Source organism: Clinocottus analis, unplaced genomic scaffold (genome assembly GCF_023055335.1).
Source record: "Clinocottus analis isolate CAN_PGR_092001 unplaced genomic scaffold, fCliAna1.0.p SCAF_22, whole genome shotgun sequence".
NCBI classification, from domain to species: domain Eukaryota; kingdom Metazoa; phylum Chordata; class Actinopteri; order Perciformes; family Cottidae; genus Clinocottus; species Clinocottus analis.
In genome coordinates this window covers 4,582,698-4,607,024 of record NW_027175954.1, presented here as the reverse complement: position 1 = coordinate 4,607,024, position 24,327 = coordinate 4,582,698, and the positions used below count along the sequence as shown (strand labels likewise).

At 43.0% G+C, this 24,327-nt stretch overlaps 1 protein-coding gene and 1 long non-coding RNA gene across 2 annotated transcripts in view; one reads left to right on the top strand and one right to left on the bottom strand.

The window, feature by feature from the left end:
• Positions 1 to 5,416: 5,416 nt before the first annotated feature.
• Positions 5,417 to 8,926, bottom strand: LOC137793235 (uncharacterized). The gene is made up of 3 exons (XR_011078198.1): positions 8,857 to 8,926; positions 7,082 to 7,247; positions 5,417 to 5,490 (listed from the first exon to the last, which is right to left on the bottom strand). It is a non-coding gene; the product is annotated as an uncharacterized lncRNA (long non-coding RNA).
• hhip (hedgehog interacting protein) overlaps positions 7,793 to 24,327 on the top strand; it is a 31,816-nt gene continuing 15,281 nt past the window's right edge. Inside the window, exons 1-5 of the mRNA XM_068589258.1 lie at positions 7,793 to 8,072; positions 12,156 to 12,348; positions 15,983 to 16,112; positions 17,625 to 17,826; positions 23,480 to 23,631. Coding sequence (XP_068445359.1) covers positions 7,803 to 8,072; positions 12,156 to 12,348; positions 15,983 to 16,112; positions 17,625 to 17,826; positions 23,480 to 23,631 — 947 coding nt within the window. The 5' untranslated portion in view covers positions 7,793 to 7,802. The remainder of the gene's footprint in view (positions 8,073 to 12,155; positions 12,349 to 15,982; positions 16,113 to 17,624; positions 17,827 to 23,479; positions 23,632 to 24,327) is intronic.

Genomic DNA, 24,327 nt, shown 5'->3' with positions numbered 1-24,327 from the left:
TTCCTCTTTACTATCTACAGACCTCAGTGTGGACAGTTTTCATTTGAACAACATTCTACTGAAGCCACAGTGTCTCTGAAAAGAGTTGACAGTGTGTTCTGTCGAATATTCAGAGTAACAGGGAAGTTCATTCTCAGATTGTCAACTTGCTTATAGAGTTGTTAAATAAAAAAGACGCCGTCTTAACGACAAAACACTGCCTCTCTGACAAGGAAAGAATGGATAAGCCGCAGAGGGAAACCTATTTGAGTCTTTGTACATCTCAAGTCATGTAAGTATACTTCAAGTCCTTGGTGGTCCAGTACTGCTATCAGCATCTGGAATGCAGCACAGTGGTGACTGCACCCTGAAAGTTCTGCTCAGTATCTTTGCAATTAGCTGAAGATAAACTTGGTGTTATACACTGACCTGATTTATCCTTTGTTTCTTAAATTATTTACAAAATTATCTTTCCCACAAGAAAGTACAAACATGTAGCCTGTGTTTATGGTCACTGACTTTGGTTAATTTGTTGTCTGCTTTAAACGGCTATGACGGGAGTATGAAGATAATGATGCAGTGTTTACGTGTTTGAGTGTTTTGTGGTCATAGGCCTGCGACTGTTTGCCTGTTTTGTACTCTTGTGCAGATGGGCTTCCACTCATGGGTGGAGGATATCTGCAGGTTTCAGACCATGTGAGAGACGGCTCGTCTGTCCAAGTGTCAATGTGATGGAGGGTTTGAGGAATGGGAGGGGGCCATACAGTGGCAGACAGGGCAGTGACCCCATCCGTCTGAGATAAACCCTGCTGAGTGAGGTCTGAGGTCGGGGAAGAAACTTCTTAATTACACACAGTGCGTTTACATGCACTTTGGGAAATCGTCAGATTTTTTGCATTGACTTAAAGTATCTACATCTGGGAAGAGAAACTTGGGTTTCTTGTTCATGTACACATTTACTTGTTTTTGATACGTGCCCATGTGGATGACACATATTTTAATGCAGCAATGAAAATAAAGATTGTTACCAGTCCTCTTTCTGAAATGTTTGATTCCAAAATTCAACGAAATGTAAAACTGACACTAATACAGATGAGTCTGGACAAGTCAGTCTCCACAGCTGACTGTAAAATTCAGATTAATTTCCACAGCAAGAAAAAAAGGTCTGCTACTCATTTAAAGCCAGTTCTCCTGCACCATCAATCCAAATGCTCCTCCAATAAATGAAAGAAAAAACGTGTTCAGCTGCAGTCATATATAACTGACTGATGACACTTAATATGGATGACAACATATGGTAGACATTACGGAAGAAACCTGATTACTGCATGTAGCGAATACAGACTTTACATTAACCAGATTATTGCAATGTGTATCAAACCCATTCTGTGATTTCCTAATTGAACTTTAATTCAACCTGTTTTTCTCATGTGCATGGAAAACACATACTGACTGACTCAAACCTGTCTCCACTGGGGCCAACATTGAGACCACCTTCTGACACAACGCTCACGTGCTGCTAATGAGAACCTTAAGGCCATAAGGAGGTAAAACACATCTGACTAACATGCAGTCGTGCATGACCAATACTGAGACTTTGTAGCCATTAAAGTGTTAGGTGATACATAAAGAGTAATAGCGGGGGCAAGGTGGAAATGCAGCTGGACATAAATAATGAAACATGTCAATGTCACACTGAGTTTAATGCAAGTGAAGCTAACAAAAGCAGTAGCAAAGCTGGCACATTACAGTTCTCAAGCTGTTGCATCAAAGCTACCACTAAATACCTTCCATGACTGGTATGAACACACAAAGGAGACCACAGTTTAAATTACATTTAGGGAGGCAATATGAAAATGTATACTGTAATAACTGGGTAGTGTTTTCGAGCAGACGTACCTTGGGCTAACTGAAAGGGATTAGAACAAAAACATCCTGACAGGAGAGAATGGCACATTATAAAAATGACTCACGCTTTGTAACCAGATCCCAGACAAAGGGGAAGTTTTCACTTTGGCTTTTTGATATAAAAGAAAAAGGGCCAGACGAGGAAATATTACTCTGAAATGAGACCTCAAAATAAGTCCCTGGGACAAAAAAACACAGTTGGTTCCCAAACAGTGACCTTTCTACGGCGGGATGAAAAAAACTGATTCCACACTACGCCCAACTGCCTTCTTTGGAGTGCCTGTTCCATTCGCCTCTTTTCCGTCTGTTGTAAAAAGATCCCGACGTAAAGAGGCTGTGTAAACCGGGATTTCACAATTGACCACAAGCCCTGGGAAAACCATATAATGCCCACTCTTGAGAGAACTTGTACAGCACTGCACTATCATACCAATCATCCCTCCAAAGTCAAGCTGAGGACCACCTTGAGAGGTACTTTTCCAAATAATGGAAGTAAAATACTTTCCATTTGCTCAATATAAATAAGGGTGGAATTGATTAATCTGGCTTGTGTGTCTGGAGGCATTTTTTGTTTTAATGATAAAAGTTCAACTTACAGTACATGGCAGTAAAGGCAAGACCCCTCAGATGAAATGTACAAGTTTAGAGTGAAGATTGCCTTTCATATCCACAAAAGTATTCGGGGCATAAACTTACTGGCATGGTTTTTATAAAGTCAGATCTTGCTTACAAAAAGGAATGACACTGTTGGTCAAAGTACTCAACAGTCCCTAAGAATGTCACGCCATTTGATATCACCTGTACTTCTTACCTGTCTGTGTCTGCAAGGATTACAGAAAAGTAAAGCCAGTGTGTGATGAATATTTTCACTTGAGGTGATTAGCCCAAAGGCAAGTTGATAGCCAGCTAATCACATTGGTGGGGCCTTATTCATCAAACTTTTTAGAGAGTACTTTAAGAAAACACACACACACACAGTCTTGCAGGTGCACACACACACACACACACACACACACACACACACACACACACACACACACACACTCCTCAACGTGACTTATTCGACGGCCATGAGACGAGAGGAGCACTCACTCGCTCGGGCCTACCTGATGGAGAGCCTGAGAGGCCAAGCAGGAACAGATGGGCTGAGGACGGCGGGGAACTGGGAATGAGGGAGTAACGGGAGGGAAAGACGGGAGAGAGCATTGACAGTCAGGGACCACCATCAATGCTGCCCACACCAGACTACACTTAGCACCACTCGCCTGCCCGCCCCCATCCCATCCCACCAAATTAATTTGCAGCTCAGTGATTCTAGACTGTAATGAATCTGCAACGTGCACACATATGTACGGTGCCCAACATGGTACTACTTTGGGATCTTTTAACCCCCCGATGGAAACATTTACAAACAAGTGGCCGCAAAGAGTCATCAATCGGCACATTAACCTCTTTCTTGCCTTTGGGGATTGTGCTATACTCTATTATAGGGTTCAGAGAGGACCAAAGAAACTGAAACAGGGGAGGAAATGGAAATAGTCCCTTTCAAAGCAGGCTAAAGAGGCAATTAGCCGAGCAAAAACAGGACCAAGCTATCGTCACTCCAGTCCTTGTCTTCCTTTTGCTTCAAGATCAGAAAAGACATGATCAAAGTGAAGTGAGAGATTTGAGACCCTTGAGAGGTGAAATGACCACTTCTAAGCTCCCTGAGTTGGAATCTAAAGCGTCAGTGTGCCTACACATCTGGAACGGCATCTATGTGAAGCCAATGCTGCTGTATTTATCTCCCTGGAGCTGTGTCGTTGTATTTGTGTGTATTTGTATGCATCAGGCATTGAGTATCGAGTAAACAGCGACGGGACACTACGTCTTCCCGACTTGTGCAACCCGGTATGTGTCTCGTGCCACCGCGCCAGGAAGCCCTGGGTGGCTTCAGTTACTCATGCCATGTGTATACTCTAGCCAAACAAGGCCTAAGGACACTCCAGGGTGGTACAGAGGAAGGAGGGGCGAGGAAGCTAAAGGCGAGGTAGTGTGGTCCGATGGTTGAAGCCAGTGATTTAGGGGCTGTTGATACCGGGCAGACAGCCCAGGCTCAGTCACTGACTCACTGTAGATGACGCTGCATAAGTCACTACACTTAAAATGTCCTCATATGTTTAGAAATGTTCAAGTGGAAATCAGGCGCGCTCACACAGCTGGAAATCGCTACTGGATCTGATTTTCGTGTTTCTCTCTAGCTTTTCCCTCAAGCTTTCATAAACAGATGGCCGAGGCTCATTAAGCTGTTGTCAGGACTATTAATGACATTGTGAACACTTTCCGAGTTCTGTGCGCCTTAGGGCTTGCGATTGCCAAAGCGGAGCCATTAAAGAAGGTGTGAGAATAACACAATGCTGCTGTGTGCTGCAAGGTGAGCGATGGAAGTCATGACAGAAACATACACACATCCTTGAATGGCTGTTGGGCTGAAGTTAATGATTTCATGTTCGCGGGGAGAAAGCCCGACAATGTTGCATTGCATGTTTACTTCAATACTGCGGCAGAGTGGACACACGACATTCATATCTGCTACTAGTACATGAGATAACACAACAGTTGCCATATGTTTCTAAGTTCTAAGTTCAGAACATTTTATGGTCTTGAACTCAAACAAGAGTGTGCAGCCACGACTGCGGCTCTGTGATGGCTATAATAGGGCACATCGCTGCTTTTAGCTAAATGCTAATATGCTTAGAATTTTATAAGGTTAACATGCTTGTATTAGGAAGGTATAATGCCCACCATGTTCACCATCTTAGGAACAAGAAGCATGCTCAAATATGTTGATTCAAGTGATTACAATTCATTCAGTGAGGAATATGAACAAACAAAATTTCATTGCAATCCATCCAATTGTTGAGGGATTCTACTCAAAGCCACACATGTGAGATGTTGTGGAGGAAATGTTTGGGTATTATTAAAGTCGTTAGGATTCAGGCTGTTAGGACCATGAATGTACATACCAAAATTCATGGTAATCATTCAATTTACTATTAAGATATTACTACTAAAGACGAACAGAAAAAACAACATTGGCATTCATAAAATAAAAAAAAAGAAAATCACTTGCAAAAAGACTTGTCACAGACAAAGGTTGAATTTGATTCCAACATATTTAAACAGGACTTTGTCAGGAAGATCCTGCTTTTCTTGCAGCTACGCAGATGAATTATTCTGGGCCAACAGCTAAGTGCTGGCTCCCTCTGACGACACTCAGAGACAACTCTAGGTGGACTTGTGAACTGTGAGGTGTGAGGTAGTGGTTTCGCCTGCCCGGAATGGAAAAATTCAAAACAGCTCAAATAAAGCCCTGTCATCAGTGCTGTTGTGTATGCTCGTGATTGTGTTAGTGAGTTATGAAGCAAACAATGCAGAAACAGAATAGACAGAGAGAACAGAGTCAACTTTCAACATCTCCTCAGTCTGGGAAACAGTGGAGGCGGCAATGAGAGCTCGCAGAGCTCCAGACCCATGTTGTTGATCCTTATGTGGTCACACGCAAACCTAACCATCTTCCTCTGGGATATCCTCTCTGAGTGCATGAGAATTCCCCCACTGACCCTGCAGAAATAAAAGGACAAAGCAGGTGGTATCTTTTCTTTTTTTTTTCTTTTTTTTTCAGGGAATCAATATTGAATCACAAGCACGATCCCAATTGAGTTAAATAAAAGCAAAGTGAGCTTCAGAATTCTACCCCACACCTGAAATGGGATGCAATAAATGTAATACAACCAGATTAGTTTGGATTACTGTGGAGGGAAAGTATTGCAAGAGAAGACAGTTCATACAGCTGTTTGCTTATTTCCTCTTGTGTATGCAGGTATGTACTGTATGTGTATGCATGTATGTACTGTATGTGTGTGCATGTATGTACTGTATGTGTGTGCATGTGTCTGCTCTTAGCCTGTGCCTCACTCGGACTCTGTCAGCTTAAAGCTGTGGTCTGTCAAACTGTGATTCTCTCTAATGGTCTATCTCTCCCAGCAGATGTACTCCTCTTTGCTCCACAGCTGCATCCCACATGTTTTCACGCTGTTCGACAATGCAGTTATATTCTTTTTCTTTGCATGGAGCTCGAATGTTGGTGGTGGCACATTCATTCTCTGCACATGGTTTTGTCCCTTCCCTCCTTTACATCCAGAACACTGCAGTAGCACTTTGGCTATACTTGGTCCTGAAATGCCTCCAGTTGGGTAACATAAGGAATGTTGAGGGTGGGGGGTCAGATCTGGCAGGGTCTGCTATACGGCTTCATAGTACACACAGTCATTTCCATAATTGCCCACAATCAAACCCACCCCTCCTGGATTCCTGTAGATAAGCTGAGCTGGGGCTCTGGTGAGTGCCGGAGACCCCCAAGTAAGAACAGGTGCCGCTAATGTCACTGATTTCAGATTCTAGCCAAAGAAAGGGGGGCTGTTTCTTCTCCAGTAATTGCCATGGTTGGACATTCCCTTTCGGATCGCAAGCGTGTGACTTTTCTGATGAGGAGAATGAAAGAGGATTTGTCCCACACTTGATACAGTACTATCAGGAGGCACATAAAGATGGCAGTATGTGCTATTGTCAGGCAACAAATTGCTGCCCAACAGGTCAAAGCGATTGATTCACAATGTAGCTGATTTCCCACTGCCAAACACGCGTGATTCTACATTCTGGGGCGAGTAGAATAAACCTTTCGATCATATTTTGCAACAAAGTCAAACACCCGTGACACAGTTTGTAACATAATATTCATTTTCATAATGTCACTGTCTCACAGAAATCCCCATGCCTCTTTCATGAGCTCATTTATTTGATAAAAAATAAAAATAACGTATTGCTCATTTTTCAAATATTTTAAAGACTTGGCTCATGGCCATGAAGTTACTCCAACATATGGACAGCAGTGGAATATTATGAATTCAGACCACGATGTAAAAATACTGCATTAGTAAAAGTCCTGCTTTCAATATCATACAGAAAGTAAAAGTACATATTATAGAAATAGGCTAATGTGAATCATTTGGGCAAAGCAATCTATAGGTTATTAGCCATAAGGGAACTGAAAAAAACCCACAAATAATATAATATAATAGACCACATGTCTGTATATTACTTTTTAAATCACACATTCAAAGTAGAAACAGACACGAGTAATACTGATCTTTACTGTTTAAGTCGATGGAGCCCAACACAGTGCGTCTCCCACTTCTTCCCCTCTCCGTCCGCTGCTGTAGCAGGTAACTGTTTATCCTCGACGTGGACGCGACTGACTGTGGCCACATGCGCGCACCCGCGAAGTCATACGTCACCGCGCTCGCTCCTCTTCTCGCGCGCTGGTTAAAAAGAAGGAGGAAAGAGCACGGGAAAACATGTGAGCGGTCTGAGGACTTTAGTGAGAGACAACTTTTATGTCTTCTATGTTTTTTTTTTGACCCCGTGCATGCACAAACCGCCGTGTTGTGCTTACAAGGATTTACATCTAAAGGAACGTCTGTTGCAGTTGGGGTTTTGACTTTTTGATTTCATCAGGATAAATTATTATTGTTTTGCTTTTATTTTATTTAGTTGTATTTCTGAGTTGTACTATATATGACGAAGCAGAAGCAACAACAATGTGTTTTTAAACAGCTTTCTTTATAGCAGTGAGTCAACATTAGGACACCTGTTCTGATTAACAGCATATTTGTAATTTTCTGGGAGTAATTGGCTTCTGCTGCTTTGAGAAATCCAGCCCAAAATAAATAAATACAGAGGCTGCATTGCAGGCTAACCCCACTCCTATTGTAGAAAAGGGGACCACAACTTTTTTTAATTTTTTTTTTTTATTGCATTTTTTTTATATATATATATATATATTTTTGTGAATCATTTTTTATTTTTCTATCACTATGAAGCATTTGCAATTTGTGCTCGTCCTGTCCATCGCGGTCAGCGTGTGGGAATGTGGGGACGCAAAATTCGGCGAGAGAGGAGAAATTAGCCCCAGGAGAAGAAGATGTTACGACGGAAGCTTGCCCAAGCGGCTGAAGAAAAGGGAGCGAAAAGTGCTGCTTGACGGCAGCAACAGCGGAGAAGTTTGCCACAGGCTGTACCCCCGCGTGTCCTGCTGTCCCACCAGGAGAGTCGCCTATCAGATCCTGCACCGCAGGGATGCCCGGGTAGGTTAATGTCCACCCACCACGCTGCATTTTCAAACCAAGACACCGGGGCTTTTACTGCTTGAACGCCCGAGGTGATGCATTTCACCCGCAGCCCTGTTTTGTATTGTCATTCTAGCTCTTGTTGCAGGAAGCTGAATTTGGGGATGGTCAGGGGGAATAGCCCTGCGGCGACGCTTCCCCTGAGTGTCCTGAGGGGGAAAGTATTGTTTTAACGTAGCTAATGTGCGCGTGGTAGCCTGGCAGGTGACCTCACCATGCATGGGTGTTATTTAATATCACCTATAGGTTCGCCCTGTAAAATCCCCATCTGTGAAACGCACGTTGTGTCTGTAGGCTCCTGTTATGTTATCACGTGTGCATCTCGTATGATTTCGCTAAATCCCTCCAATAGCTTCTCATTGATTAATGTATTGGATTATTATTTTGCTTATATACTACATCATTTCTGTCAGTGTGTACCTGTTTTGTTGTTGTTGTTTGTTTGTTTTTTACGAACCTGGTCTGAAGCTGATTTCCCTGCTTTTGAGGATATCTTTTCATTTAGTTTACTGGGTGTATATATATATATTGCTCCACACTGGAGCTGTGCAACGCGCTTCGGCGTTACCATGGTAATCATTTGCCGTTTTACGTTACTTCTCGCCACAGTCAACTTTAAGTGCCAGGAGAGAGGAGCAGCCTGCTAGACAAACTGCAAAGCTTAATCCTCAACATGTTCTTTTTTTTTCTTCTTTTTTTTTTAAAGTAATGTGATTCCCGTAGCTGATAACGAACTGTTTACCTGTCGCCTGGTTGACAGCCGTTAGTTCTCAGTGTTATTTCAGCGTTAACGTGCAGGAAGTTGTTCGGTGGCTGTCGAGGGGAAACAATCCACGGAATGTACCGCGCTCGCACTTTTACGACAAAGTCTCGTCCGTTGTGGCAACGGCCGAAGTGATCGAATGCTCGCTACCATGTAGCGTAAGCAGGAATTTTACACATTCGCTCAGTTTCCGGGGGAGTTAAAGGCATTACAACAACAACAACAACAACAACAACAAAAAGCGACTGCATGTACTAGTTGATTCTGTTGGATCCCGACTGAAACATTTCCCTGTAAAGCCGTTCCTAGAATCACTCAGTGGCTGGGTGGTATCTCACTTTGTGTTGCGACAAAAAGCCATATTGCATCATTTAATTTGCCCAAGTCATGCAAATAAGAGGAGGAGGAGGAGGAGGAGGAGGAGGAGGAGGGAGGGGGTGAATAGGACAAACTCGACTTCTCCTCCTCCCCATTACACTGCCCACACACGGAGCCCTTTCTGATTATGGCAAAAGAATAACAACCACACCATTGTGTTTGTTGGTTTCACTAATGGGAGAAGCTGGAGAACATCACTCTCCCCCAGTCATCAGCCCTGTCCAATCGTAATGCCTTTGAGAGGGTGTGTGTCCTTCACTATATCCCCCTGCCAACCAACTTACACCTATTCCCTGAGGACAAGTGTTTTGTTAAAGCTTAGCATTGCCCACATCAGTGCTCTCCCCCCTCTCTGTCTCCCTGACCATATGAGGTTAGCACAGTGTTCCTGATTTATTGCATTTGAATGGCAAGTGGGTTTTTTTTTTCTCTCTCCAAGTTCGGCAATGTATTTTATTATGTTTGTTCCGGCAATTTCATTGGCAAACGCAATCATGCAGATGCTCTCCTCGAAAGAAGTAATCCTGTAACAGCTGTTCTCCCATGTGACGCCATGCATTGCAACTTGGTGTGGTGCCAACTTTAGAGAATGTAATGTAAACATCTGAAATAGCCCGGTAATACCTCAATGACTATTTTAGTTTCTTCCACCATTATTGCTCCATGTTTGTTTGATTATGGCTCTGTTCTTGACTTGCTTTAGCATGTCCTCAGCAAAAGTGCAACAGCTGAGCCTCATTGCCATTTTCTCCTTGCTTTTGAGGAACGTATTCACTGAGATTCAGCTAAACACAACAAACAAAGGTCCACTTGTTCTGTTTTGGATGATGGCAACATTGGAGCCCATCCCGGCAACATATGGACACAGAGCATGGCTGAGAGCACACAAATGCTACTCTCCGTGGACCTTGTGCCAGCCCATGGCACACAGAATCAATGGGCAATTTAGAGCAGGAGGGCAGGCATGCCCACGACACTGCATGGCACGGGTTTTGAGGGAACGGAGACAGAGGAACACACCGCACAGCCTGGAGCTCCCTTTTTTGGAGGGGGGAGGGGGGGTGGCGTCAACAATTGGATAAAAATATAAACCAAAAGTGAGATTCCGATCTGAGTTTATCCATGGAATCTCAGTTCGGCCACAATTTGTTTTGCCATTTAGAATTCTGCTAAACTTTCTTTTGTGTTTAGATATTGTATGTTAGTATATCATTCAGGTAGACCCTCAAGTGTTTGCCAGATGTTCTGCTACCTGTTGGGTAAACACAGCTCTGAATAGCAGAACATCTTTTCTCCAGTTGCAGTTTATTTTGCTGTCAGAATGACTAGTCAGGCCTCCATATGTTGGCCTTGGGTCCGCTGGTTTAATTGACTTCGACAGACTGCTAATTTGTTGATACCAGAGTGGGAATGATGTGCCTGTCTATCTCTAAATTGGTGTTTACACATGGACCTCACACAGAGCAAAGCACTACCAGCCTGCCTGCCTGGCTGCCCAAGCAGCGCTGCTCTTGACCTAAAACAGATTACATTGTGTTTTATTACAGCTAATTTGTTACGTAAATAATCCTGCTAATTTCTTTTGGATTAACTCTTTGTGTACTTTTGTGTAATGACCCCCAAGTCTGTCTTTTAGGCTCTTATTTGGCTTCATTCATTTCAAGCCCGCGATCTGTCAGACATGGGAATTGTAATTTGACTTTAACTGTTTATGAACTTGGGTAAGTAGGCAGTGAATGAGATTATTTCTTTGTTTATTTCTCCAAACAGACAGGGTGTTCCAACCTCAATGTTTAACAAATTGGTATCAAAGGATATAGCATTGCATAATGCAGAATATGTTAGGATATAAATTTGAAAAAAAACCTGTGTACATAACTTTGCTAAGATTCAGTTTGTGTAGATTAAGATTGTAAAATTTCTGAAGAAATATTTCAATGGGAAATGTAGTCAAGAGGCTATACCGCTATCACCAGTAGACATTTGGAGTGTCTTTGCAGTGCGAATGGTGTGAATTATCATGCAGACCGTGGTGCTGTAGAGATGCTGCAGACTTTCACACCATCCAAGTGACTATCTGTGTCTCTGCTCATTCTTCATTCATCAAATGATGCAACCAAAACAAGAACTGTTCAGCACAATACCATATCAACCAAACAATACGTATCAAGATGAAAAACATGAGGATCATGTAGCATATATATATATATATATATATATATATATATATATATATATATATATATATATATATATATATATATATATATATATATATATGCTACATATATACATATATATATATATATATATATATATATATATATATATATATATATATATATATATATATTATACAGACATGATGATATTGATTAACGTGAGATAATGGGGTATTACACATAGTGTTGTCTTACACCTTGTTGCCATCAAGAGGGTATATCACTCTGAATGTGTCTTATGGGAGAAAGATGTTGTTATCAGACAGTTGCTTTCTGGCTGTGTTGATCTAACTTTCGAGTATTCGTGTGACGTAGAGATCATTGCCTATCTGTGAGGTACCTGGGGTGAAGTTGGCTAATTTAAGGCTGTTCAATAGAAAAGTACTTTTTCTAAATATTTAATCAAAACCTTTAGTTTTACACATTACATGGACTTATATATACACGATACAAAATGTAGGCAAACGTTTCCCCTTAAAACATATCGGACTCACCGGAATCATTTATAAACACTTTATTTTGTATCCGGTTTCACATTTCTTTTAAATCTCTGTGTTTTTTTTAAATTCATGATTCCGTCTATTTCAAAACGCACCTCACATTCTGAATTCAAGAAGTCAAAGTGAACTGCCGAACCTTTATAATCAAGCAGTGGGCCTTGTTGCGTGTGGTCCCCAGATTTTCTCCACCAACAACACCGAATGTGGACGTCTCCTGGAGGAGATCAAGTGTGCTCGTTGCTCCCCCAATGCCCAGGTGTTGTTCCACTCCTTGGACATGGATAAGATGCCACACAGGGAGCCAGACCTGCCGCGGCTCTGCCAGGACTTCTGCCGTGAGTTCTACTACACCTGCAGGGGGCACATACCAGGTAATTATACAGATAATAATGACCATGAATGTGACTTGAATTATAGCTCCTGTGTGGTTACCTGGTGATACCCAAGCAAACATATATATATACACACACACACACACACACATGAATGGAGTGAAAGTAGGCGTAAGTTATACCTGCTCATTTTTCCCATGCTTTTGAAATGAAACTGGCACTTTTTGATTGTGATGAATTCAAATTCCCAGCAGGCCACATTTCTCATTGAGACACAGCCTGCACATGTAGAACTGGCAGATTTTTGGACTTATGCAAGAAGTGGTGCGTCAGTAGTCTGGTCTGTGGATATTTATTTATCCAGCTCTTACCTCATCTGACCTCACCTCCATTTGTTGCTGAGCTTGTCTCATCCATTTGCGGCCTCTCTCCTCGCTTTACTGTTGCACTTTAATGCATCAGTAAAATGACTTGCCACACACTGCCCGTACAGACGCATCACAAGTCTGCAGCCTGACGTCGCACATTTGGTCTCGCAATATTTTAGCTTTTTATGAAGCAGTATTCCATCTAGCTGTGTTTATGGCGCCAGGTGCAGAAAGTTTTGTTCTCTTGTCTGTGTTTGGTTTGTTTGGACCGTGCAAGTTTATTTTAATCAGCATAAATATGTAAACATGACGTTTTTTTGGAGACCTTGAATGTTGTAACAGTCACCGATCGGAGGCGTTTCCTGTCATGTGAATGGAAAATATTTGATTTGACGGGTGTGAAAACATTCACCAACAAAAGCTGACCCAGCTAGACCAGTGTACCAGAAAACTGGACTGCATCAACTATTTTATAACCTGCTACCGGATACTGCTCACCAGACTCAACTCCTGGGGTTGATTCTCTATTCGGCGTGCATAAACACCCGAGCTGTAGTCTAGACGTGACTGTTCAGCACCTTGCCTTCCACAGACACTCAGCCACTTGAACACCTGTGGCGAGTAAGTCTGTATTTGACTTGTAAGTTCACGTGAATCTTAACAGAGCAAAGTTGCTTTTATCTCTGACTATGAGCTCTACTATGAATGGAAGAATCCCCAGAATAGGAGAAAAACACATTGATGCAACAGATTTCATTGTGGTAATGGTATTACTAAATGATGGGGACCCCTTTTGCCACTTGAAAGCATTTGGTCTTCAGAACTTCCTTTTTGAAAGGATGCAAGATCAGAGGTACCTGTGCCTTCACAGGGCATACCAAACATGATCAAACACTTTCTGACTGTCTTTGCTTCTCCTGCAAAGTCTTCTCCCGATCTCTGTCGCCACGAACTGATTAGATCTGCTGAGATTTGCAAACAGAGAACAGTTTCAAACACACTTGTCCGCAACCCACCCACATGGTATGCTTCAGCTCAAGTCAAATATCAAACGCATACATTCCATCCGAGTCCATCTGAGTCTGCATCTAATGGCCTGCTCGCATATCTTTGACTGCTGTTGAACTACAGCTGAGGTTTGGCGGGAGGAGGAGGAGGGGGGGGGGGGGGGGGGGGGCTCAACAGAGCCTAGAGAGAGGAAAGACGCAGAAGAAGACTTTGAGTTGACTTGCATTACTTGCTCAGGAGCTGACAGACATATGGGCGCAGCGAGTTAAACCAAAAAAGCTTGAGAGGAATCCAGAGAAGACCCCCCCCCCTTCTCCCTCCAGCCCTCCACAGATCAGCATATGTGGTGACGAATGACACATTTATTTTTCTACAAAGGTTGTGTGTATGTAAAACTGCTGAAGTGCATCAAGATGTCAAGTACTTTGGGTGGGCCACCCAGGTTGCCTTGGAAGATAACCAGATGGAAGTATAACTTTAGCGCTGGGGAGCCGGGAATATGGACAGAGTTCTGTCTCTCGCTCGCTCTCTCTCTCTCCCCCCACTTCTTTGCTCTTTCTCTCATGTCTTTTCTCTTCTTTTGCATGCTCTTCCTCTTCTCTTTTACTTGATTCACCCTTTTTTTTTTTAGATAATAAAGGTAGAAAAAACATACATATATTATAAAGGGATGAATTTGATTGAATCCTATTGCAGAGATAAACCTCGCCATAGAGTTCTATGCGTTTGCATGAACAATAACAACGATGTTGGCATTTTGGATACGAGATGTTTGATACAAATATTTGCGGCGCTGAATCTTTTCACGAGAGGCACTTAAACAGGGAACATAACCACCAACATGAACAGGCAATATTATGTCCTAAACCTTGTTTTAGTCAAAATCGCTGGCCAGAGAAATGAAAGTGAAACGGTAGCCTTTACTGCATCCGTAACTGTCGTCCTGCTCCCATGAAACTTCCTACCAGCCCTTGATTAGGGCATGTAGTTAGCCTCCTATTTCTCCATAAAGACATTTACTGCCTTGACTTTCACTTCTGCCTGGAGGCCTCCCACCTTCCCCAAACTCCTCTTCTCTCATATCTTCCTCCCCTCTCCACTCACAACCCTCCCACCCTGCACCCGAGGTCCCCAACCAGCATGCTTAAGATAACTGCAGACACAAGTGAGTGGGTGGTATAGCCAGAGCTCTGTGTCTGTGTGTTTGTGTGTGTGTGCGCGTGTGTGTGTGTGTTTGATCTTCATGTTGTGTTTAGATGTTTGAGGGGATATCCTATCACCTCCAGTTTTTGGTGCGGTCAGCTCTTGTGGTCGGTGTGTGGCAGGAGAGGGAGATGAAAGGAGGGACAGAGAGAGTCCTGTTTGTGTTTTTATCACTGGTGTATTTGCTCTCCTCTGTCCTCTGAGGGATTGACTAAAGGTAACAATATTGCCAAGATTATTTTTAGGTCGCAAAGGGCCTCTGAGACCCGCTGCACACTTTGCTTTTTGCCAGGAATAGTTGTGACTGCAGGCTGGAGGAGGAGCTGCGTGGACCTGTTGCGTTTACGCAGATCGCTTTTGGCTCTGGCACTGAAGCGGTTTAGGTAAACTGGCAGGCCAAAGAGACGTGGGGAATGATGAGATGGCAGTTGTATCTTGAATTGACATGCTAACTCGGTAGGATACAATCAGTTAGCCAAGTCACATCAATTCTATTTAGCCCATTCTGTGGAGCTTATGACACCCTCTATCGTTAAAAGAAAACTCAGGAACCATTTGACAACATCATGTCTTTGTTTGGCAATGCAATCTCTCACCCTGGAAACATTTATTTGTATATTCTAAAAAAGCCTAACCAGAATAATGTCTATTGAGATTTCAATATTTATGCTCTCTGGAAGAGGCACAGTTCATAGCATGGCCCTTTTTTTTAATCTGCGATCCATTTGGTTTGGCCCATTTTCTTTTTACTTGTTCATCCCGGCCCAGTCTAGCCAGCATTTGGTTTGGCTCTTCGAGCAAAACTCCAACCCTCCCAAACACACAAGCACATAACATTGGTTCTCTCTAATTCTTTGTCCTCTCTTGCACATACCCATGCACGTTGTAACACAGTTATTGTACAGCCCAATACAAGTACATAAATATGTACAGGAAGAGCTCAAGTACCATTGAAATAATGTTAGAAGAAAACTAATTGGATTTTCCTGGTTTAAGTGTTTGCGGTCGCCCTGTGTATGAAGTCATTTAACCATGCCATATCTACAGTTGGTTTAAGACCCTCTTTCTATGTCTGTGTGTGTTGTGTTTGCTAGAACTGTTCCAGGCTGATGTGGATGAGTTCTGCCAATACTATGGGAGGAGAGATGCCAGTCTGTGCTTTCCAGATTTTCAACGAAAGCAACCGCAAGGGCAAGATTCCAACTACTTAGAAGACGAGAAAAGGTTTGTGCCTGGCTTTTATCATGTATTGTTCCAGTTGAGGATTGACTTACACTGTGGAAGATGAACATAGTATTATTTAGAATGAGCTTTGGCTTGTTCTTCCATGTGTTTCAGCCAAGTCAACTTTCTGACTTTATCACTACTTATGAGTTAAGATTCATGACATTCAGCCATGATTTTTACGTTGTTATAGAAACATGTTCTGGGTTCACTGGTCCATTTTGACATGGTCTATACTCTCAGACAGAAATGCTATGCCATCTCCTCTCTAATCCTAAAGTTTGTCCAGACTGCATTTGCTCAGCTTTGCTCACATAATGAAAATGCTTATCCTGCGTCATTCTGGTTGCCTCTCTCACAGCAAAGGTCTATGCATCATAGAGGGCTTTGCCCTTTTGTCCATGGGGGGATGCCTTTCATCTCTGTTTTCCCCGAGGCAAGAGGGCCAAGCAGTATGTGCACCTGAATAGCAACGACCAACATTCAGTCAAACAACTTCAAAAAGTTAGCGAGTCAGGGGCTCATTTGTCACTTCTGCACCGTATCCTCCAAGAGGTCTGCTCAGATAAATGAGCAGGACTTTCTTCATTGAAGGCTGGAGGAAAAGATCTCAGTTAAATCAGAGTTATGAGCGAGCATTATGGCCTTTAGATGTGCTCATGTGGTCCTCATGAAATCATCAGAGAGAGTGCTGGTGCACTTTTTGGTATTTTCATTACTTTGGTAGCTAACCAGAGCACATAGAAAACCAGATAGGACAAAAAGTACAATTTATTTATAATAATCCCACCATTATAAATCAACAGCAGGTGTGTTAGCTAAGGGCTGGTATCAATCACGTCAGCTCTTGTCTGTGTTCTCTGCACCAAAAGGCGACCATCTACACAGGAAGGAAAGCAACACAGGTTATTTTCTGGCTCTACAGTTTAGTCCGGTACCTGCACAGTGGAGGCTGTACAAGGGAGAGAGAGAAGGAACCTTCTGCACTACTTTTGCTTCATCCTTCTCAGAAGACAGTGATGACGCACGTAGCAAGTTCCCTGGAGAACCAGTAAAAAAAACAGCGCGTTTTCTAGTTAATATTGAAAGACGTAGGGACATGATTGATGGGAACAGTGTGCAGTGATGTAGAACTACGTTTTTTAGTTGTTTTATAATACCCATGATGATGAACTCGAATTTTATTTTGCCTTTAAATGTTGCAGTCTTCTGGTTAAGAATGTTCCCACCTTGGCAAATGGCAAGTCATCAGATTAGTAAACCCGCAAAGGTGAGGGGAAAAACCTCACCGAGCTTTTGCAAAGTGCCATATCCCGCTTCTAATAATAAATAAAAAAGAGTCAGTTGAGACGAATATCAAAGTACTTGAAAAAAGTTCTATCTTCCTGCTGAATATCGTTTGCTTCCTTCCGAATATTACTGCTTCAGATTCTGTCATGCCCCTCATACCTCATAATTGGATTATTCACAGCCACCGTTGGTCTCTGACCTTTTGTCTCCCTTGTTACCCAGGAAACACAAACACAACTGCTACTGTGCCCAGGAGGTGTTGAGTGGTCTGAGGCAGCCGGTGGCCATGGTGCACTGTGGGGATGGATCCCAGCGGCTCTTTGTCCTGGAGAGAGAGGGAATTGTCAGGATACTCTACCATGACCTCGAGCTAATCAAGGAGCCCTTCCTGGACATACACAAGCTGGTGCAAAACGGCCTGAAGGTAGGAACAAGCGCTTCCTTTAGTGTTCACAGTGCTGGCAGATTTCCAGAGGTAATCGGATAATGTGGCTGTAATTTGGGCGCAAGATCTCGACTGAGTATGAAAATATTTGCTACATTGCTGGAGTAAAGAATTAAGGCGCTAGAGCCTTAACGCTAACGCAACACAACTGTTTGCACCTATGTAAACGTGTGAGGAACATTCACAGCCAAGACAAATTCCTTGAAACTGGTGCCTGCTCACTATTATAATTTAATCATATAATTACGCCAAACAAGGAGTCATTCATCAAATGGAATTGTGGCTAATCATTCTGCTATTATCTGCTAATTTACTGTACATACAGCACACATTGTGCATACTGCTAATTTTCTGCCAATTCTCATAAAATGGGTTAATGGCTTTCCTAATCTCTCCCACATTGTACCTATATGGGTTCTAATATCCCCCTGGTTACCCAATACTCTGTCTATACACTCGAATGCCTGTGATAACGCTTTCTCTTGCTTTCACTTGTGTAAAATAATGAGGGGTGTACTGAGAGGCTCTTTCTGTCAGGAATTAGTACTTATGTGGGATTATCTGCCAGAGCAGGGGACATGATAGAGGTGTCATGGGGCAAGTAGGACTACTTCTACTTCTGTTTGGCTTTGAGCCCTCTCTGAAAATAACATAAACATGGGCACGGCTGTATAAAAATAGATACAATTACATGAACTATATCTTTTCTCATTGATCCAAAATATGTTTGAACAAAAACACACGCATCCAAAAGATAAATACGAGGTGCTGGACAGAAGAACATGCTGGTCTGTACACTACAGGACGGTCAGTTGACCTGCTCTCTCTGGCAAACTGGTTCAGTGTGTATGTCAGGGTGTGTCTCTGTTTTATAGTCTCTGTTTGAAGAGGAGCTTGTCACACGAAACGTCACTCATCATTCATGGGAGCATTATCTAGTTTTTTCTTTTTCTTTCTTTTGTCTTTTCTAATCAATATTTTTCTAGCCTGATGTAAATTTTGGAAATTGTTACGTCAGAGTAGATATATTTTCAAGCAACTGTGTATTGTGGTATTTGCTCTTTCAATATCTTCTGCGTGACATTGGAAATATTACAAGATTTCGACATGAATTGTTTGTAACACCACATACATCGTAGCTCTTAGAAATCTTGATGGATCTCAAATGCAAAGAGAGGAAAAATGTCGTGATATTTGTTATTTACCGATTTTTTTGAATTTGAGAATTGTTCGGAAATTGTTGAGATGGCACGAGATTGGTTAGCTGGGATTTTTGTGGGGCACACTCCCAGACAGGAAGTTTATCTATCACGCATGCCTCCTGCTCTTCTACTGACAAGACCCTTTGCTTACAAGGAGTCAAACAGAGCGCAGCAAATGAATATGCAACTGCCCCCTGCGGTATGCTCTCGCTGCTCTGCTGTGCCATCTTATCGTCATTCAATCCAAACTGCTTGTGGATAAAGTGATCATTATGACAATTAGACGTGGCTCGATCCCCCGCAGGCCCCAGGAGTCCTATACTGTGATGTTGGCTGCCGTAACGGGCTCCCAGCCGCACGGGGTGAACAGAACCAGGGGAGGGCTAAGGTGTTTACTGGCAGCATCAACAGGATGGAGCTGCCTTTATACAGAGAGAGGAACCCGGGCCCCCAGGAGACAGGGCAGATAACGGGTTTATCATCAGCTCCACGCACATGCTTTGATTGTAATGTTCTGTGTTTCCTTCTGCTCCTCTATCCCCCCCCCCCCTCTTTCCATGGATCCCCCCGTGCCAATTAAGCCGAACTGCACAGAAACAATGCTGTGCTGTGGTGGTGTGGGCTCCTAGCTGCGCTGTGGGTGTTCTTCTCCTGAAATTCAATCTCTATACTATAAGAGATTGTGTTGCTTCAGCTTGGAAGCTGTGTGTGTCTGTGTGTGTGTGTGTGTATACTAAACAAGAAGATATATTATGAATATAACTTTTAAGTGGTCGAATCAAATATTATGTTTCAGCAATATTCTATATACAGTGCAATGCTTTAAAATGAAGTTATTTAAAACTGTTTTCCACAAAATTTGAGTTTCTTGTCGCAGCCTGTCCAATACAGTAATTTGAGTTGCTGAAATTTTTCACAAACCTCATGGACTTTAGGACAACGTAGTGCCGTTTCTTTGATAGTGAACCTCAGCCTCTGTTCAAACAATGAGAGCGCATTGGACGGTACAACTTCAGAAAACACGCTTGAAACTCGCATGCGTGACAGCGACAGTGAATGTTATAAATGAAGACATCTGTGAACAGCATCCCTAAACTAGCAGTCCACTGACATGCATTAGCCTGTGTATAATGGGCGAAGGGACCTCCAATAAAGTATTTCACTGTTAAAACAAATAAGTCACAGCATGTTATTCTTTCTTTCCCTGCTCCGCTGACAGCTGCTCTGCATTCTCAGTGGCCATCAGAGGCCCAGGGCTGCTCTGGACTAAAATAAGTGGCCTCCTCTTCACTATAACTCATAATGATCTCACAATTATCCCCAAACAGTGGGCTGTCTGCTGGTGAAAGATGTTAACAAATATAGCAGTTACAGTAGGAACAAAATAGAGTCTATTCTATGAATTTGACGGCCCAGTTGATGGATTATATCTTATTCTTGATTGGTGGCAGGATTAATGAGTCATGAAACTGCTCTGAAATTGTCACAGGCTTTATATGTAAACAGGTGGACTAGTTTCAGCGGAAATTGTGATCCTCATTGTACAAAGGAAAAGCAGACAATACTACACATTGTCTGTGTCGTGGGGGGCTGCGAGCGTAGATGCTGCAGGTAGTCTTTGAGTGAAGGGCGTAGACATTGCTTTGCTCCAATCAACTCATGTGGAATATCTTTTGGCGGAGGAATGCCCACGAGCCAATGAGGAAGGATCAAAAGGTTCAGGGTAACAATGCATGAACCAACAGGTGCGTCACTAAGACTCGAGGACAGCTGCCGCTGCCGAATTGGAAATCGTAGCGTTGTGTGCCTCCGCCACTCAGAAAGGACCGGCATTCAATGTAATGCACCGTGAGATGTGAGATAAAAACCGCTCCTCATCCTCGCGCCATACTTTCCCAGCTTTCTGTGGAGTGACGCCAACACTTTGACAGTGCCAAAGCCAGAGCCCCAGAGAACACTTGGAGGGAAAAGAGGAATGCAGAGGCAGGTGTTAGTGAAAAATGAAGAGATAATACCTCATGAGAGATCCAATCAGAGCCCCCTGCCTGGCTGTGGAAGAATGATGGCAGTCATAAAAAACACAAAGATGCTCACGAGAGAGATGGAGGGAATGTGATTTTAATTCGACACAACAGTCATTTGTACAGTTTGAGGTTTGGACATGGCAGGCGTTAGAATCAGCAAAATGAACCTCTGTTGTTGAGAATTTATGGAGGTTAGTGGTTATAGCACGGATCATTTTATAGCTTGCCTCTAAATTGTTCCTCATCTATGCATCTACTGAAGGTGAAAAGTATGCACACCTCTAGAAAAACTACTGAATCCAATCCATGGCTTTTCAATCCACAGCGTAGAAGCTGAAACCCCCCCGAAGATTCACTTTGCAGCTGCCAGTATGTGAAACCTGCAGTTTCTCTAAATTAGCTTGTTTGTACAGGGTATTGATTTTTGAGCTCTGCCAAGGCGGTTCTGGCACATGAATGCTGAGCACTTTGTCTTCTTTTAATCAACGTATCTCCTTGGATTGACTCTGCAGTGAACGGCTTTCTAATGCGCTGTTTGTTTCTTGTGGCTCTGCTGTCCGCCTGCTGCTCTCATTAGCAAGGGAGCTAATAGTTAAGCCATTTTAACCACTGTGGATCATGGTGGTCCTCCTTTGACTCCGGATCTAGGCCTCTTTGGAATTGTGGTCTTTGACCCACTCCCTATGACGAGTTTATTTTGGGGACGTGAGTCACTGCGTCCCCCAAAATCATGGATCCAGCATTTCATGGTGAAGTTGAGAATTTCTCTTCCTCAGATGAAACCTGTTCGACATTTTCTTGTGCAGTCACCTCTGTTCTCACTCGCATCCAGCTGCACAGTGCGCTGCAGCCGGTGCCACATAACTCCTTTTTTATTTGACTTCAGTGATCTGACATTTAGTAGTACTCATAAATTGGCTGTGGAGGAACTCTGCCTTTTGAGGTGGAGATTTATTTGTCAACTTTTATAACATTTCCCTTTTTATATTCAGATTGATAGAACCCCTGTGGATTATCATGCGGGTCTCTGCTGTTGCTCATTTGTGCTTCGAGTACATTTCTTTGTCGAGAGTCATCTCTTTTTCATTCGCATGCGACGATGTCACCGCTGCATATGACTGGGCCAAGTCTAACACAGTTCAACAGGACTCAGTACACCAATTTATGATGTGTCTTACTTGGCCTGTGACGTAGATTACACCTATCCGGAGCCTGCCACTGGTGTTCAAATCAATATCCATGTTTTGAGAGGGAATACCTTATGGATGAGACAGCTGTGTTAATTTTAGACATGATACTAATTTGTCTGCCATGAGTGAGAACGGCTCTGCATGATGCTCACTTTAGCTTCTTCTTTTTGTTTTCTTTTTTTTTTGAAAGAATCAAGCTGTTTTTCAGAGAGAAACAACCACACAGGGATTACTTTATAAACATTATTCACACCTAAGCCTCGCATTCTGTTCATTCTTTTGTCAAGAAGAAATAGTGAGGGAGAGTACAACATAAAAAAAGGGGCGACCAGGCTAGTCTTGCCGAGGGAATGAAATGCTGTAGCTGATTATTACAGCTAACTATGATGGGAGGACCACCAGGGTAGTGACAACTGATGTAGCTGCCTCCGGGGTGAGACAAAGGTTTACATATTACACAAGCAATTTCGATGTTTTCTAAACATGTTGCCAAGACAGTGGGAGTTGGCAGCTCGTCGCCCCCTTCTCCCCTCAACCCCTCCAAGCCTTGAATTTTGCATGGATTTTGTGTAAACCAGGAAAGAGCGAGGAAACGGGGAGCAAAAAGCACGGACTGAAGCACTCTGCACTTTTTGTGCGCTCTATGAACTGTGAGTGAGCTAATAAATTCTTTCAGCCACTCAGCGTAGCATTCACGGATATCCCCCAAAGATTACACACACAAATCACTGCACAATGGAGGCCACCGGGAGGGTCTGGGCGTCACAGCCCCCCCTTCCTCCCCCTCCGACCCTGTGGACAAGCACACATAACCAGGCTGCAGAGGGAACTGGGCAAAGGCGGGGGGTTTGTAGAGGAGGTGCAGCTCTACCCAGAGTCAAACGCTTTATAATGGTTGGTAATGGTATATTCAAGGAGGTTGGTGAAGGTGTGAAGTGAAACAGGCGAGGGTAGAAAAAGAGAGAATGGGAGAATAGCAGGGGTGTGAAAGGGAATGTGATGGATAAATAAAAAAAAAGGGGGGGGATTAGAGATGTGGAAGAATTAAAGAGGTCCCCCACCTCTTTGGGGGGTGATGGGTGTGCAGGGGTGGCATGTAGTGGTCTTGGTGATGAAGATGACCGAGGGGGGTGATTCCGACCCCACAGAGCAGAGCAGAAGCCAAGGAGGGACATAATTAACTGCTGGATCTTTTGTGTTTCTCATCTGACTGCAGGGCGGAGATGAAAGGGGCCTGCTAAGCCTGGCATTCCACCCCAATTACAAGAAGAATGGCAAGCTCTACGTCTCCTACACCACCAACCAAGAGCGCTGGGCCATCGGACCACACGACCACATTCTCCGTGTGGTTGAATACACCGTTTCGAGGTAATGGGAGAAGTGTGTGCCAAATCTACCTTTTTAAATGTGGGCCGTTCACTGCCTGAAAGGAAACCCAAACCTCAGCTGCCTCATAGTCTGCACAACGTTAAACTGACCTATTAACTATTGGATTAATATAGCGTGGACACATGCATTTCTTCATGCAAAGCCTTAGCCCATTTATTAAACCACTGAAAAATACAGGACAGTTTACAATGTGGTAAGTCGTAATTTGTAGCGATGCATGAGTATTGGTAAAGATTCCCACAATCTGCTTTTCACTGCATGCTCTCTTTTCACTGCTCAGAAATTCAAATGGTTCGATTTGTAAAAACAGGAAGCTTTTCAAATGCAATAAGAAAATTGAGAATCGGTTGAAGTTGAAATTTATTCGCTGTTGTGAAACGGTTTGGATCACAAAACCCTGACGGAACACTTTTTTTTTTTTTGCCAGAAACCACAGTAAATATGAAAGCTGCAAGAGCACACGCAGCACTGTAGTTCATTTGCAACACACTTGTTATGATAGCGACGTGAGCCTTTCGCTTTGGAGATACCTCACACTCCCTTCACAATGACCTGTAATTTAGACAACAATCTTTTCTCACGAATGTCTTTAAGTGTTACATTTTAATTTGCATAATCACAGTTGTAAGTTTAACTTAATGATGTAATCTTAATTATAGTCTTGGCACGCAGTCT